General features: G+C 40.2%; 1 protein-coding gene and 1 long non-coding RNA gene across 2 annotated transcripts in view; one reads left to right on the top strand and one right to left on the bottom strand.

The window, feature by feature from the left end:
- Positions 1-7,170, top strand: part of LOC127395482 (uncharacterized) — a 41,708-nt gene extending 34,538 nt beyond the window's left edge. Inside the window, exon 4 of the long non-coding RNA XR_007891814.1 lies at positions 6,416-7,170. This is a non-coding gene — a long non-coding RNA (uncharacterized LOC127395482). The remainder of the gene's footprint in view (positions 1-6,415) is intronic.
- The window catches only part of ADGRV1 (adhesion G protein-coupled receptor V1), a 278,553-nt gene that overhangs the window by 74,720 nt on the left and 188,683 nt on the right, over positions 1-15,150 (bottom strand). The window contains exon 85 of the mRNA XM_051642551.1: positions 5,832-6,010. Coding sequence (XP_051498511.1) covers positions 5,832-6,010 — 179 coding nt within the window. The remainder of the gene's footprint in view (positions 1-5,831; positions 6,011-15,150) is intronic.

Raw genomic sequence — 15,150 nt, 5'->3', positions numbered from 1 at the left:
TGGAAGCATTGAAGGGCGGGTTGGATGGGGCTTGGAGCAACCTGGTCTAGTGGGAGGTGTCCCTGCCCATGCAGGGGGGTTCGAACTAGATGATCTTTAAGGTCCCTTCCAACCTAAACTAGTCTGTGACTGTGATACTATTATTCTTTCAAGCCTTCCACTTCTTCACAGCACTCTCAGGTGATGTGAACCCTGCTAGCATTTGTGCTTCACCAGATGGGGTATCTTTGGTGGTGCAGACTATCTCTATTTTTGTGCATTGTGCAGCTCTCATACAGGTGTTAAAAACCTCAACCATTAAGACTTATTATCTCAGAGCATGAGTCATCTCCATGCTTCTACTTTATCACTAGTTTGGGTTATAACCCAGCAGGGCATGACTCGCTCAAGGAAACTGAGCATTCAGACAGCATCTGCACTTCTTTTTGTGTCTGAAATTCAGGTCTGATTCCCTTTCATGTGAGTATAGATGAAGTTCCTTGGAACCATTGCTATTCCACCTGGTACTGGAATGCATTTCCTGTGAAGTTTCTTTTCCAAATAGTGTTGGTCACAGCTCCTAGATGCTAATTTGTGCCCCATGGTGTGCTCATGTGTAAGAGCTTGATTCAGAGAAACTGCAGTGTGAGTAACAGGAAAAGTCATAACTCTTAGTCACAGAAAAAAGTTCATAATTTCCAGCTTTCTGTAGCCTGGTGTTCTCCCATTCCCTGGATGTGGCTGCACAGTCACACAATCAGTTACTTTGATGGAAAAATCTCTGCCTTGGGTTAGACTGTACATGAGATGGAAGTGTAGGGTTTTTTCTGTAAAGGAATTTTGCTGGACAATATTCCACCATTATTTCTCATAGACAGAAGATATATTTGCGATTAAATTTAGCTTAGGTTTTTTGCTGCTGTGAGATATTATCACATCACTACCATTGAAACCAAATACAAGGATACTTCTATAATTTTTAAGTATTATAATGGTACACATGGTCCTTCTGTGCTCAGTTTGCCACCAGGGATTTTTGAAGAGGAAGATTAATTAATCCAGTGGCACCTCCTGATGTAGAGGGGAGATCATACTTTCCTTGGGCAGTAAAATGATCTTGCTATAAAAGAGGCACTTAGGAAAACTGGAGGGATTGTCAGAAGAAAAAGCTCTTGAAAGTGCAAGGAGCAGAGAGCCAGGTCTCAGAAATGACTGAGAAAAATAAACGTTCTAGGAACATTTACTTTATAGTTTGATTCAATTTAAAAAGCCAGGCTAAATCTCGACTAAAGCTCTGCTTGAAAACCAGCTTGATCAGCTTTTAAAAGGACACAGTGGGCAGGAAGATATTTGTTTATAAACTTTAAAATTTGTATTCTGTCATGTCTAATCACTTCCAGTTTTCCCCATTTCAAAGGTTACTCATTTTAGTCAATAAGAACAGTCTTTTGGCCTTCTTAGGGGAGTTCATTTTCAAGAAGAAGGTCTAATCAGATTCAAAGCTTAAAGCTACAACAAGAGTACTTCTCAAGTTTATTTAAAAAAACAAACAACATACTTTAATGCTAATGTAGGTAAGAGTTTTCAAACCACTTGAGGTAAAAGTTCAAGCTCCACTGACCTGTGGTTCTGGCCAATTCTGGAGTAGCGTTTTTTTCTTCCCCCAACGTCTATTATACCTCTGGACAATCTCTTGGGTACCAGTCCAGTGCATGTAGCATAATTAACGTTTATAATCACGTTTGTGACCAAAACCTGATGCTTGTAATTACGTAATTCTGGCCTGTGATCACAGGAACAGTTAAGGGAAAACCATGAAAAAGGGTGTGGCTCCACTGACTTCAAAAGATACAAAAAATATTACTTGCGTGCAAGTGTGGACAATTAAATTTTCACAGGTAAATGAGAAATTAGAAAGCTATTTTAGGGTTGCAGATGCAGATTTGAGAAGTTCTTTTGCTTGTTTTTTTGTTTTGTAAGGGCAAAAGAGTTATAATGTGTCATGAACCCAAACGCAGCTTCCGCTATAAAACGTGACTCAACTGTTGCTAGCGGCAAGTCCTTCACCACACTGTGGTTTCATTTCTATACATGCCTTAGTTTCCAGAAGAACTTTTTGCAGCCTGTAAACCCCCTGTGAAGCAATCCCTCGAAAGACACATGGACAGAACCGGGAAAACAGCAAATGCTGAACTGTCTGAGGACTAGGAACCACAGTGAGCTTTAGAATTAGATTTTAAGCTGAACACTTGTCTTCTTGTGAACTCATCTGCTCATAAATTCTTCTTATTCAGCAAGAAAAATTATACTCAGAAGGAGAAAGGCATTAAAATTATGCAAGAACATGAAGAATTCCTGTAAAGAAAGACAGATTATGGATTTGGTTTATAATCCTGAAAGAGAAAATCAGATGGTAGATAAGAAAGAAAAACAACAACAAAACAAACAAACAAACAAACCACAAAGTAAATGGAAGAGAAAGGTTGTCCTGAGGTCTCTACTTATGCCACAACACAGTCATGGTGACATGCAATAAGAAATGACAAAAGGTAATACATTTTTAGAACAGCATGCACCTAAACAGTAGAATTTATATCCTTATCTTTTATATGTCCTTATATTTTAGACAAAGGTTATTTTAGGAGATTGCAACAAATCTGAACAGTTGTTAGAAAACTGTATGACATAAACCCTCAGAAAAACAGACGGGCAGCATACTTTTTTAGACTGATCTTAAGCAATCCGGTTCAGAGCTTAACTCAGATTTCAGATATTAGTCAGCTGAAAGGAGCTGACACCTGCTTCTTATAACTAAAACCCACTAATGCTTCAGCCATCATGGTCATTCTCAAGCAAGGATTTACATTTTAGACCGAGATTACTGCAGAACACAGTAGACAATATACTTGAATTTTAGAGACATATTTCATTTAAAATATTGACAAAGGTCCATGTCAAATTTTTACCATAACATGAAAAGTGAAAAACAGGATAGATGACAAATGCTTATCCAAGCGCCTTCTACAACTCAGCTGCACACAGAGCATGGCCCTACTTTGAAGTTTCATGACATGATTGAGCCAGTAGATTCTACAGACAGAAATTAAGCACAGGTGCAGTTACACACACCTGCATCTGAAACAGTTATTCTTTTTGAAAAGAAGGTATGAAAACTAATGCATGTTTTTAGGAGGGCATCAAATGTTATTATTTTCCTTAGTAAAGATACTGTATTAGGTATTCATAGCACCTTCACATTCTTCTTCTCAGGCACCCAAACAGACCACTCTTCCTCCATCCATACCTGCCCTACGCAAATGCCCATCTCATTACCTTTCATTGAAGTTATGCTGATATGGCTTTCATCAGCAATTTTTTCTGATCCTGTTCAAACAGCTTTCACCTCTCCAGCTGAGCAATAGGGGAATTAGAAAAGGGAGGAGTGGAAGAGCCCTTTCTTGGCTGTTAGATCTGTCACACATCATTAAGCTACAATCTGAAGAAAATTACACTAGTTGGTGGCACTGATACAGACAAATTTACCAATATCACAATAAATTCACATAATGCCTAAGAGTGCACTGTTCACACCATATATATACTCCACTAATTATGAAAATAATCACCAATATGTGTATTACTGTTTTCACCATAGCAGTCTGTTATCTTTACACTGTGACATGTTGTGGGAGTTACTGTACAAAATATATGCATTTGTGTACAGAATTTTTTCATATCTGAAGGAAGACTCAGTAATAACATTTCTGAAGCACAAAAAGTGCAATGTGGTCCAAATATTATTTTTTTGTTGTTGAGTAGAACTATAAAATGAAGTTCTTTCAGCACAGCCATCCTTTTGGCTATTAATTGTGCCTGCAGCATTCTGGTTAGGAACAAAACAGCTGGTCGGACACCACAGTAATGCAAAAATGAGTTGTCTGAAGGAATGATCAGTCAGGAGACAGCTAAGAGTTTTCACCGCTTTTATAACTTCAACCAGTCTTCCAGCTCTCACATGAAATGAGCTCCTTAGGAGCACACCATTGTTCTCAAACTATTTCTGAGGATGATTCTGAAGTTAGCATGTAATGACCTTGACTTGGGAAATCACCATCTTATTGTTTCCACTACTACATCCTGGTTTGGAAAAAATGAACAGTGATGTAGTTCAATCTGTCCTCTTCCCTACATTCTAGCTTTGAACATCCTTTTTGTATAAATAAGAGCAACTTTTAAAGAGCTCTTCAAATTAGGAATTAGCATCAATGTGATATATGAAAATCCTTGCAGGTATCTCCTAAACAGTGTTCACAATGACTGAGCTGGAATACGCTGCACACTCACTAAAATTGGGATGATTTCTGACATGTGTGCCCTTTATTAATATGCTGGAAAAGTTTTATATTTATTTTGGGCAAATGAGTTGGAGTGAGTAATTCTATTTAATTTTATCAGAATGTAGGGATTTTCCTTGTTTTTGAAAGAATGAGACATAAAAAACCCCAAACAACTGAAACAGGGATTCACTGCATGATACCACCAGCCCACTGTCTGATGGCAAAAAGAAGCCTTCACTGTGCTACACATATTTCTTATGCTTCCTATACACAGAGAAGCATTTCACCATGAAGAAAAATACAATACTCTTGATGACCATGTTCCATGGAGAAATAGCTATGAGTATGAGATGGTATGGAGCTATGCAGCACTCCCTGATGCAGCATGGGTGTCAGAAATGGTCTGCTACTGTGGACCTCAGATACTCTTCTGAGTTGAGAGTTGGTAGGACTAAACCTTGGCTAACATGGGTAGACAGTTTGTAGCACCCATTGTGGCTCATTTAGACCTAAATCAGTGTGCTGAATTTTGCTCAGTTTTAATGGAATGAGTCACACTCTACCTTCCTCTTTTATTAAAGACAGATGGATATTCTCCTGCCTACTCTGCAAGCACTCTCTAAAGTTTTCATCAAAAGAATTGGTACATTCTTCTATTGTTTTGGGTTTTTTGTTTGTTTGCTGTTGTTTTTTGTGGGTTTTTTTAAACATTTCATGTTTACTGTTTCCTGCAAATGAAATATGCAATTATGAAACAAAGTGAATGAGCATAATGGTCTCATATCCTAGAACAGCTATTATCATAGATTAGCTTTGCCAGAAAAGGAGCCAGTGCAAAAGAGATAGGGAAGAAGAACAAAAAATACTCATCTATGTATCAGTCCACTTAATGTCTCAAGTTCTATGAAGGTGTATTCCTTTAATTAGGATGGCTTTCTGAGGTTGTATATAGCTTTGAAGGAGCAGTGTTGATTATTGGCGTTACAACAACGCTTGATCTGGGAACAGTTTGGAACGTATCATATTCAATATTCCAAGAGAAACACTTCAAGAAATATATTTGACATGTTAATGTAGTAACACTGTTTAGAAGAGAATATATAAAATAATCTAAGAGATGGGGAGGTTAAGGCTTGTTTTTTCAAACACAGGAATGAAATGGAAAAAAAATTAATGCTTTTCTGCTCACTTTTGCAGCAGTAGCCATTTCTATCCTTTACCCTGGAACTGCAGAGTCTCAGAAAATAATAGATAATTTACTCATATAGCAGACATGCTCAAGCTGGCTCTGCTGATGCCATCCCAGGATGGAACTGTGGAGAAACTGGAGCAAAGCCCAACTGCATGGGAATACAGGTGAAATACTTACTTCATCTCCACCAAATGAGAAATCTCCCTGCCCCTTGCTGCATTTGGCTGTAAGCATATCCTCTTCTCTACATACAAGCAAATTAAACATAAAACAATGTAGAGAGTACAATAGCTAGCTCACAGTTCTTTAAAAGGAAAACTTACAGATCATTGTAGACCAGGCCATAAATCTGTGCTGTGCTGTGATGGTAGATTCCTCTCAGGATAATTAAAAGTAGGATCACAACAAAAGCTGGAAGCCCCCAACTCAAAAGGAAGTAAAGGAGATAGCGTCTCTCTGTGTGTTCATCATTCATCACCAGGACGTACCAGAAATTAACAGCCTGAAAAATAATGCAGAATATTCACCAGTAGACTTAGTGGATGACTAGCTATCCCCCACAAAAATCACTCTGAAAGTCATAATACAGCATATTCCTGTCCCAACATATGTGTATATATAAACATTTCTCAACATAAATATTTTGTTCTCATTTTATTCTCTAAAGTAATCAAAAGAGACTGATGATAAAAGAAGTATGCTTATGTATATAACTGTTAGATTTGGAATTAGACTATCAGAGACAAAGGGACACCTTGTTCAGTAAAAGCACTGTTTTTTTGCAGTGCAAAAGTAGCTTTCCTTTGGATTTCCAAACCTTCAAAGAAAAGACTGACATGTAATATTGCTAAATAATATCTATTGAGTATTTTTATACTGTTGTTCAGCTCTATGTATCTTCTTACAGGAAATGCACTGACCTCCTTCAACAGTTCTGACTGTGGTCCAGTTCTGGGCTCAACAATGCAACAAAGAAATGGAGTAAAGCAATACAGCAGAGGCCACAAAGATCATATGTTGACTGAAGCATCTCTCCTGTGAGGAGAGGCTGAGAGAGTTGGGATTATTCAGCCTGGAGAAAAGCAGGCTCAGGGGGATCTTATCCATGTGTATAAGTAACTGATGGGAGTGTCAAAGAGGCAGCCAAACACTTCTCAGTAGTTCCCAATGTCAGGACAAGATGCAATGGCACAAATTAATAGAGATGAAATTTCATCTGAACACATGATAAAGATTTTTTTTTTTTACTGTGGAGGTGTCCAAACACTGGGCCAAGCTGTCTAGAGAAGTTATGGAGTCTCTGTCATTAAATATAACCAAAACCTAACTGAACATAGTCCTGGGCAACCGACCCTGCTTGAGCCAGGGTGTTGGACTAGAGAGTCTCTAGATGCCCTTGCAACTTCAATAGTTCTGTGATTCTCTGTAGTGTTTGTATAACAGTTTGAGGAAAAAAAATGAAAATAAGTGAATGCAACTTTGTATGCATCTCCACAACAATCTGCGTCTTCTTATGATCAGCTCATCATCAAAAGGCACAACTAAGACTTTGAATCAATATACGAATAAAAAAGAAGTGGAATAGTGGAAATCTCTTGAAAAAGCTGGTAGTATGAGTAAGGAAATCCTTCAAGTAAAATAAAACACTTAGAGCTTTGCTTGGATCTTTGCATTTTCTTTAAGAGGTTAACAGAAGAAACACTTTCCATGTGCTGAGCTTTTTATTATGCAAATCTACGCACTTGTTAATACTTTCTAATCATGTAAACCTAAACTATCCACTATAAACATGTCTTTCAAAATATTTCCTCATTTCTTCCACTTCACACATATACCAGCTACAGCTCTGCATGTTACATAATGATTCCTGTCTGTTTATATGGGGTGAACAAAGGATTCATTTTGTTTTTCTTTATAAAGGGCATTCAATTCAAGCCTGTGCCTCTATCCTGTATTGGCAGCCAAAGGAGAGGGGTCAGACATCTTCATGCATTCATTGATTCTTACCCACCCACACTCAATTCTCTCCATTGCCTACACAGGAATTTCTAACAATAATGTTGATTTATCTGTTTAATTTGCAGCTGTCTGTTGTTAGGACAGGTAAAAACCACACACAGCGACAAGACAATTGCAAAATGGTTCTTTGTGGTTGTGAAATTTTGCAGATTCCTCTCAGCCAAGGGTTTGTCTATCAGTTTGCTCAGACAGACTGCATGTTCACAATCATGTACTTAGTGGTTTATGAATTCCTTATGTAGGTCTCATCAACGAATTATATTTACCTTTTTTCTGTGATTTATAAAGCATGAATATACAGTATTTTCTTATTATGAATCATAAAGCACACTGCGTACACTAGCATCTTGGTTTTTTAGTAAGCATTTTAAATTATCCCTTAGAGAAAGGCATTTTATACATACGTCCAGTGTACATAATTATATGAATTATATAGTAATTATTATCGTCTTTTTTGTTTTCATTGGGTGATTGTAAACAAAGGCCAAGTTTGTTTTCTTAAAAGAACACACAAAAGTCCTACCATATAATTGGAACTGTCCTGTGCATATTGAGATAACACAGAAAAACTATTCATTAGATTGTTGGATAATCACAGGAAGAAAACACATGCAAATGCACAGAGCATGGGGAATAAACAGGAGGAGTTGGAGATGTGTGCATGCCTGACTTTATTGGCATCACAGAGACCTGGTGGGATGGCTCCTATGATTGGAGCATCAGAATGGAGGGTTGCAAGCTCTTTAGGAAGGAAGGCAGGGGAGACGAGGTGGGGGTGTTGCCCTCTATGTCAAAGACCAGCTGGAGTGCATGGAGCTCTCCCTGGTGATGGATGAGGAGCCAACAGTGAGTTTATGGGTTAAGATTAAGGAGAAGGGAGGGTCAGATGACATTACAGCAGGGCTCTCTACAGGCTGCCTGACCAGGAGGACAGTATAGACAAGGCACTCTACAGACATCTAGGAGCAGCTTCATGTTCACAAGCCATGGTCCTCATGGGGGAATTCAACCACCCTGATACATGTTGGCGGACAACTCTGCAAAGCACAAACTATCCAAGAGGTTCCTAGAGTGTGTTGATGACAACTTCCTTTTCCAAGTAATTGAGGAAGCTATGCTGGACCTTGTTCTCACTGACAGAAAGGCTAGTGAGAGATGTTAAGCTCAAGGGCGGCTTTGGTTATAGCAACCATGAAATGGTGGAGTTCAAGATCCTTAGGGCAGCAAGGAGGGATCACAGTAAGCTTCTATCCTTGACTTCAGGAGGGCAGATTTCAGCCTCTTCAGGGATCTGCTCAAGAGAATATAATGGGATAACATCCTGGAGGGAAGAGGGGCCCGTAAAGGCTGGCTGATATTTAAGGATCATCTTCTCCAGGCCCAAGTGCATTGCATTCCAACTAGGAGAAAGTCAGGTAAAAACTCCAGGAGGCTGGTGTGTCTGAGTAAGCAGCTCTTAGAAAAGCTCAGACTTAAGAAGGAAGCATCCAAAGGGTGGAAGGTAGGGAAAGTACGCTGTGAGGATTACAGAGAGGTTGTCCAAGCAGCTAGGGATCAGGTTAGGAGAGCCAAATCCCTGCTAAAATTAAATCTCTCCAGGGATATTAATGAGAGAGCATTAAGAAAAGCTTCTATAGGCATGTTGTGGATAAAAAGACAACCAAGGAAAATGTAGGCCTGCTCCTGAAGGAAACAGGAGACCTAGGCACGCAAGATATTAAGGCTGAGGTTCTCCAGGGCTTCTTTGCATCAGTCTTCTCTCATAAATCCTCATCACAAAGGCCACAGCAGGTGGAAGCAGGGACTAGGAGAATGAAGCACTCCCCACTGTAGGAGAAGAACACGTTTGTGACCACCTAAAGGACCTGAAAGTGCACAAGTCTATGGGACCTGATGGGGGCCATCCCAGGGTCCTGAGGGAGCTGGTGGGTGCAGTTGCTAAGCCTCTGTCCATCATATTTGAGAGGTCATGGCAGCCTGGTGAGGTTCCTGCTGATTGGAAAAAAAGGAACATAGCCCCTGTTTTTTGAAAGGGGAAAAAGGAAGACCCAGGGAACTACAGGCTGGTCAGTCTCACGCCTGTGCCTGGCAAGGTCATGGAGCAGATCCTCCTGGAAAGTCTGCTAAAGCACATGGAAAATAAAGAGGTGGTTGGTGACAGCAACATGGCTTCACTAAGGGCAAGTCATGCCTGACCAATCTGGTGGCCTTCTACAACAAGGCTACAGAGATGGTGGATGGTGGCAGAGCAACTGATGCCATCTACCTGGATTTGTGCAAGGCATTTGACACTATCCCACATGACATCCTGGTCTCCAAACTGACAAGGCGTGGATTTGACAGATGGACCACTCAGTGGATCAGTAATTGGCTGGATGGGCACACCCAGAGAGTTGTGGTCAATGGTTCAGAGTCCAGGTGGAGGCAAGTGACAAGTGATGTTCCTCAGGGGTCAGTATTGGGACCAGTGCTGTTTAACAGCTTAGCTGGAGACAGGGACAGTGGGATTGAGTGTATCCTCAGCAGTTTGCTGCCAATACCAAGCTGTGTGGAGCAGCTGACACACTAGAGGGAAGGGATGCCATCCAGAGAGACCATGACAGGCTGGAGAGGTGGGCCAGTGCCAACCTCATGAAGCTCAACAAGGCCAAGTGCAGGGTCCTGCACCTGGGTCAGCACAACCTCAGGCACAAATACAGGCTGGGGGGAGAATGACTGAGTAGATGGACTTGGGGTGGTAGCAGATGAGAAGCTTGACATGAGCTGCCAGTGAGTGCTGGAGCCCAGAGAGCCTGTTGTGTCCTGGGCTGCATCAAAAGAAGTGTGGCCAGCAGGGCCAGGGAGTGGATTCTGTCCCTCTGCTCTGCTCTGGTCAGACCCCACCTGGAGTGCTGTGTCCAGCTCTGGAGCCCTCAGGACAGGAGAGACATGGAGCTGTTGGATGGGGTCCAGAGAAGGGCCACAAAGGTGATCCAAGGGCTGGAGCAGCTCTGCTGTGAAGACAGGCTGGGAGAGTTGGGGTGTTCAGCCTGGAGAAGAGAAGGCTCCAGGGAGACCTTAGAGCACCTTCCAGTGCCTGAAGGGGCTCCAGGAAAGCTGGGGAGGGGCTTTTCATCAGAGACGGCAGTGATACGACAAGGGATAATGGTTTTGAACTAAAGAGGGGAGATTTAGGTTAGATATCAGGAAGAAATTCTTCCCTATGAGGGTAGGAAGGCACTGGCCCAGGTTGCCCAGGGAGGTTGTGGCTGCCCCATCCCTGGAGGTGTTCAAGGGCAGGTTGGATGGGGCTTGTGCAGCCTGGTCTGGTGGGAGGTGTGCCTGCTCATAGCAGGGGGATTGGAACCTGATGGTCTTTAAGGTCCCTTCCAACCTTAACCATTCTATGGGTCTATGAAAATGGTATTTAGGGAAAAAAAATCCACAATGTGTGAAAAGATTTTCCCTACTTACTGTTTCTCCTTTTCTTCCTTAACTTTTGCATGGGGTTGAGAATCCATTCAAGATTCTGTTTGTCACTTTATGCCAATAAAAGTATTTAAATTATATGCCCTCTTATTCTGGACTAGGCTGTGTTTCACTGTGAGAATTTCCAGAAAGCAAAATCCTTTAACTGATTTATGCCATTATGCTCAGGGGTTGTTGGTTCTACTAAATCTGACAATCTGGTGAATTTTGTTCTCAATCATCCGACTGAAATTGCTTTCTAAGAAATAGTACCTCATGTCCTTGCTCTGTGTTTGTTTAGCCATATTTACCTATCTCACCTCATTTATCACAGAAGAATAATAACATGAGTGCTGCTGCAAAGATGCAAGGGAGTTTGTATAGTTCACCATTTCCTGTTCAGTGACATTTCAATCTTGATAATTGTAAATTCTTGTCTTCAACCCCCTTTGATGTTCCAAAATGTAATCAATGAAATACAAATAGTGGAGCTAATTTTAGCAAATCTTTTCCTGTTGCCATGCTGCAACAGTAACCACTCCTATGGAAGAATAAAACATACAGTCCATTTCCCAGCTGCTCAGGTAGAAGAACATGTGTACAAGTTGTGATTGTTCTGACGGAGAGTGCAAAACAATTATGAATTCAAATAACACTCTAATCAGACAATGTGATGTTCAGTAACACTTTTTTTTCTTTTATAATGAGGCAATTAATTGAAATTACTTTCCCAAAACAGAGTCGCTTTTGATTTATCATTCCTGATAATCTGTGCATATCCAGTAAATATTAGCTACATTTACTTCAAACAGTATTTCCCAACTGAGTGGGAGAATTTTTCCCTTCCTCTTTCTGTTTAAGAATGGTCACATCTTTGATTTTTCAGAATGGTTGCTTGATTTCATATAATTCCTTTTTCAAAGCTGTTCATCAGCCCATAAATAATTGATAAAAATAAGCATTGTACTTATTGCAAGTACTTGTCTTACAAGTCTGCAATAAATGTACAGAACGTTTAAGGTGCAGGAGGATTCAGCTATGGATGACAGCAAGCTCATGACATTCACTCTAGCTTGTTTATTGGACTGCCACTTTCATTGGTGATTTACTCCACGGTAGCAAGGGCTCAAAAAGGTACAAAGAGTTCACCTTCATCTTTTCACACAATTTTTCTCTATGTCAGAATTGGCAACTGAGACCTCTATGATTTTATTTATTTTCTTCCAACGACAGGTTTTAACTTTTTTTTTTTGTAAAATAAAATTATTTTTCCTCATAAATATTTGTCATACTACATATTTACATGGGCAGAACAACTGAATACAGAAAGACATCCTTAGTGTGTGCTCCTAAGATAAAAGTGCAGATTGCATTTGAAAGTACAGGGTCATGCTGTATTAATATGCATTTGAATGTGGGGACATATGTCAAGATAAAGCCTTCTGAATTTCAGACATCAGTATAAGGCAAGAATTTCAGGCTAAGCTCATTCTTTGGGCAAAAAGAGCCATTTGCACCTTGCTTACTCCTTTCCCTCTGCAGTCAAGAAAGTCTCATCCTTATAAAAACTGGGAATGTTATCAGCATTATACAACTTACAAAAACATCCCTATAAAAGCCAAGAAACAAGGTAATGCAATATGAAGGGACAGGGACAATCAGACAAGCAAGGATGATTTGATGTCTCCTTTGTTTTGACTCTGAAAATGGACCAGGTGCTCCCTGAGGTCCTTTCCATTCCTGCATTTCAGGCAGCATGTGGATAGTAGCTACGCGTATAGTACAAATAGTGTTATCAAATGTGAGCTGACAAATGCAATAAGCTAAAAATGGAAAAATAATTAAAATATAAAGCTACATATTTTGTTGTACCCACTATTAAAATATTATAAAATGCTAGGTATAATTTCTCTACCTAACAATATGCAGAAGATGGAAAGATTAGGACAAAAAGGTAAGGAAGTTGTCCCAGAGTCTAGAAAGTAGATCTTTGATCTGGACTACAGAATTGAATCTGTACAGACCCAACTGTGCTGTTAAATTTGTGTTTTCCTGTAGACTTTTGTTGCCTGCAAAAGTTGCTCCACCACCATTTGACCACAAAATTGGCTGAATTGTCTGGATGTTTCAGTTCCATGTATCTGCACATATCTGTAGGCAGCCCAGAGTCTGTTTGCATATTTTTGCTGTTTCCCAGACAGAAGTATTTAATTTTAAGTATAAATTAAAGTGTTTAAGTATAAATACATTATTAATTCTGCCTTCCAAATCAAGTAATGTGGATTAGGTATATCATGCTGAGAAATATGAACATTAATTTTTCAGTCATTTAAATCTGCTATTTAGACAGCAGAAGCAACTGGACTTCTCAAATCAGCCTGGTTTTCCCTTGGATCCACAAGCTTTGATAATACTGTCGTGGAGACCAATTCAAGCACAGAGATGTCCCCAGCACTCCTGGCGTGCCCTAGCATGGCTTCCTCACTGCAATAAGAAATATAATTTCAGGACCTATTCTCAGTCCAGAGATGGAAGTTGTAGCTGAGGACTGAGTTGATCTATGTTTCAGATTTTTTTTTATTTTATTTTTTTTTCTTTTGGTTTTTCAAACTTCAGGAATTCCTGACATCTGAAGACCTGCACCTACAAAAAGGGGCAATCCCCTTCAATGTGAGTTTTATCCCTGGCAGCTCTTGTCAGCTCATCACTCGGCAGGCTCTAAAGGAGGCTCTTAAGCACCCTTGTCCCCTCATATTTGAATGAAAAGTCTTCATGACTTACACAAGCCTGAGGCTCCACTACATGCAGTGGGAAATAGAAGTTATTAGGACCTGGCTAAAGTCTACTTCAACAAAAATAACACTGAATTTCAACTGCAGCCATAAAAAGGACCAACTGTTGACAGCCATACCAGGTTTTTTTTTGGTCATTATGTGATTAATCCTGCTAAGAGGAAGCACTTGAAATGGGAATCCTTTCGCAACTGGATGTAAAGTACCTCCTGTAGGATGGGAAGATAAAGCACTAACAAACACAGGGCAGTCAAAACATGAGGTATTCCAGTAAAATGTCAACTTAAAAGTATTACTTTGTCTGCTCAAAATAGTAAGTATTCAGGAGACCTAAAGTGACTAAGGAATGAAGTGAATGAGCAGCTTTGATTTACACTTCATGAAATAATTTAGGTTAGGTAACCTAAGAGAAACTCATAAGCCAAGACAGGTGAAGGAGAAGTACAGCAAAAAAATTTCTGTACTGAGACAGTAGAAAGTCACACCTAGTGGAGAGAAGTAGATTGTGAACTGTATAAATTCAGGAAAAAACAACAAGACTAAAAAGAGCATCATTACCACTAAAGACAGAGCAGTTTATATGCCTCCACTCCATTTTTACAAGCAGTTGCACCAGCAGTGCACATGACAGACCATGTACGTGTAGCTTGCTAAAACCAACCAGCACAGTGGAGCTGTTAGAGAGGCTGCTGAAAATGAAAGTGAGCCTGACATAATCCCAGGAAAGTGCCAGATACTATATGATTGTCACTGAGAAAGTTGCATTTAGATATAGCCTAATCTGCAGTTTTTGATGTGGTCTGACAACCTGCATCATGGAGGATTTGTACTCTGAGGTAATGTGTGGAGCTGCATTTATAAAGCTGTAAGCTGTAATAAATGTGATATGGATAAACTATGTCAAAATAACAGACAAGTAAATGGCATGATTCATGTAATAGTTCTAAATATGCATTTCTAGATCAGGGCATGGCAATGTATTTTCCAAATAGCCTCACAGCTTGTTATTTTGACTAACTCACAGCTGGTAATTTTCCATAGCAAATTTGATTTTTCATAGTCTCCCACATTAATTCAATTGGTTTTCACACCATTTACTGTTCTATAATGTGTCAAAAGAGCATTTGAGGGAGCTGGGGGTGTCCAGCCTGGAGCAAAGGAGGCTGAGGGGAGACCTTCTGGCTCTGCAACTGCCTGAGAGGAGGTTGTGGCCAGGGGCGTTGGGCTCTTCTCCCCAGGAACAAGCAACAGGACAAGAGGAAATGGCCTCAGGTTGCCTAGGGGAGGTTTAGATTGGATCTTGGGAACAATTTCTTCCTGGAAAGGGTTGTCAGGCCCTGGCCCAGGCTGCTCAGGGCAGGGGTGGAGTCCCCATCCCTGGAGG

This window comes from Apus apus, chromosome Z (assembly GCF_020740795.1).
Source record: "Apus apus isolate bApuApu2 chromosome Z, bApuApu2.pri.cur, whole genome shotgun sequence".
NCBI classification, from domain to species: domain Eukaryota; kingdom Metazoa; phylum Chordata; class Aves; order Apodiformes; family Apodidae; genus Apus; species Apus apus.
The sequence above is the reverse complement of the archived record's forward strand: the minus strand, read 5'-3'. Positions and strand labels throughout refer to the sequence as shown.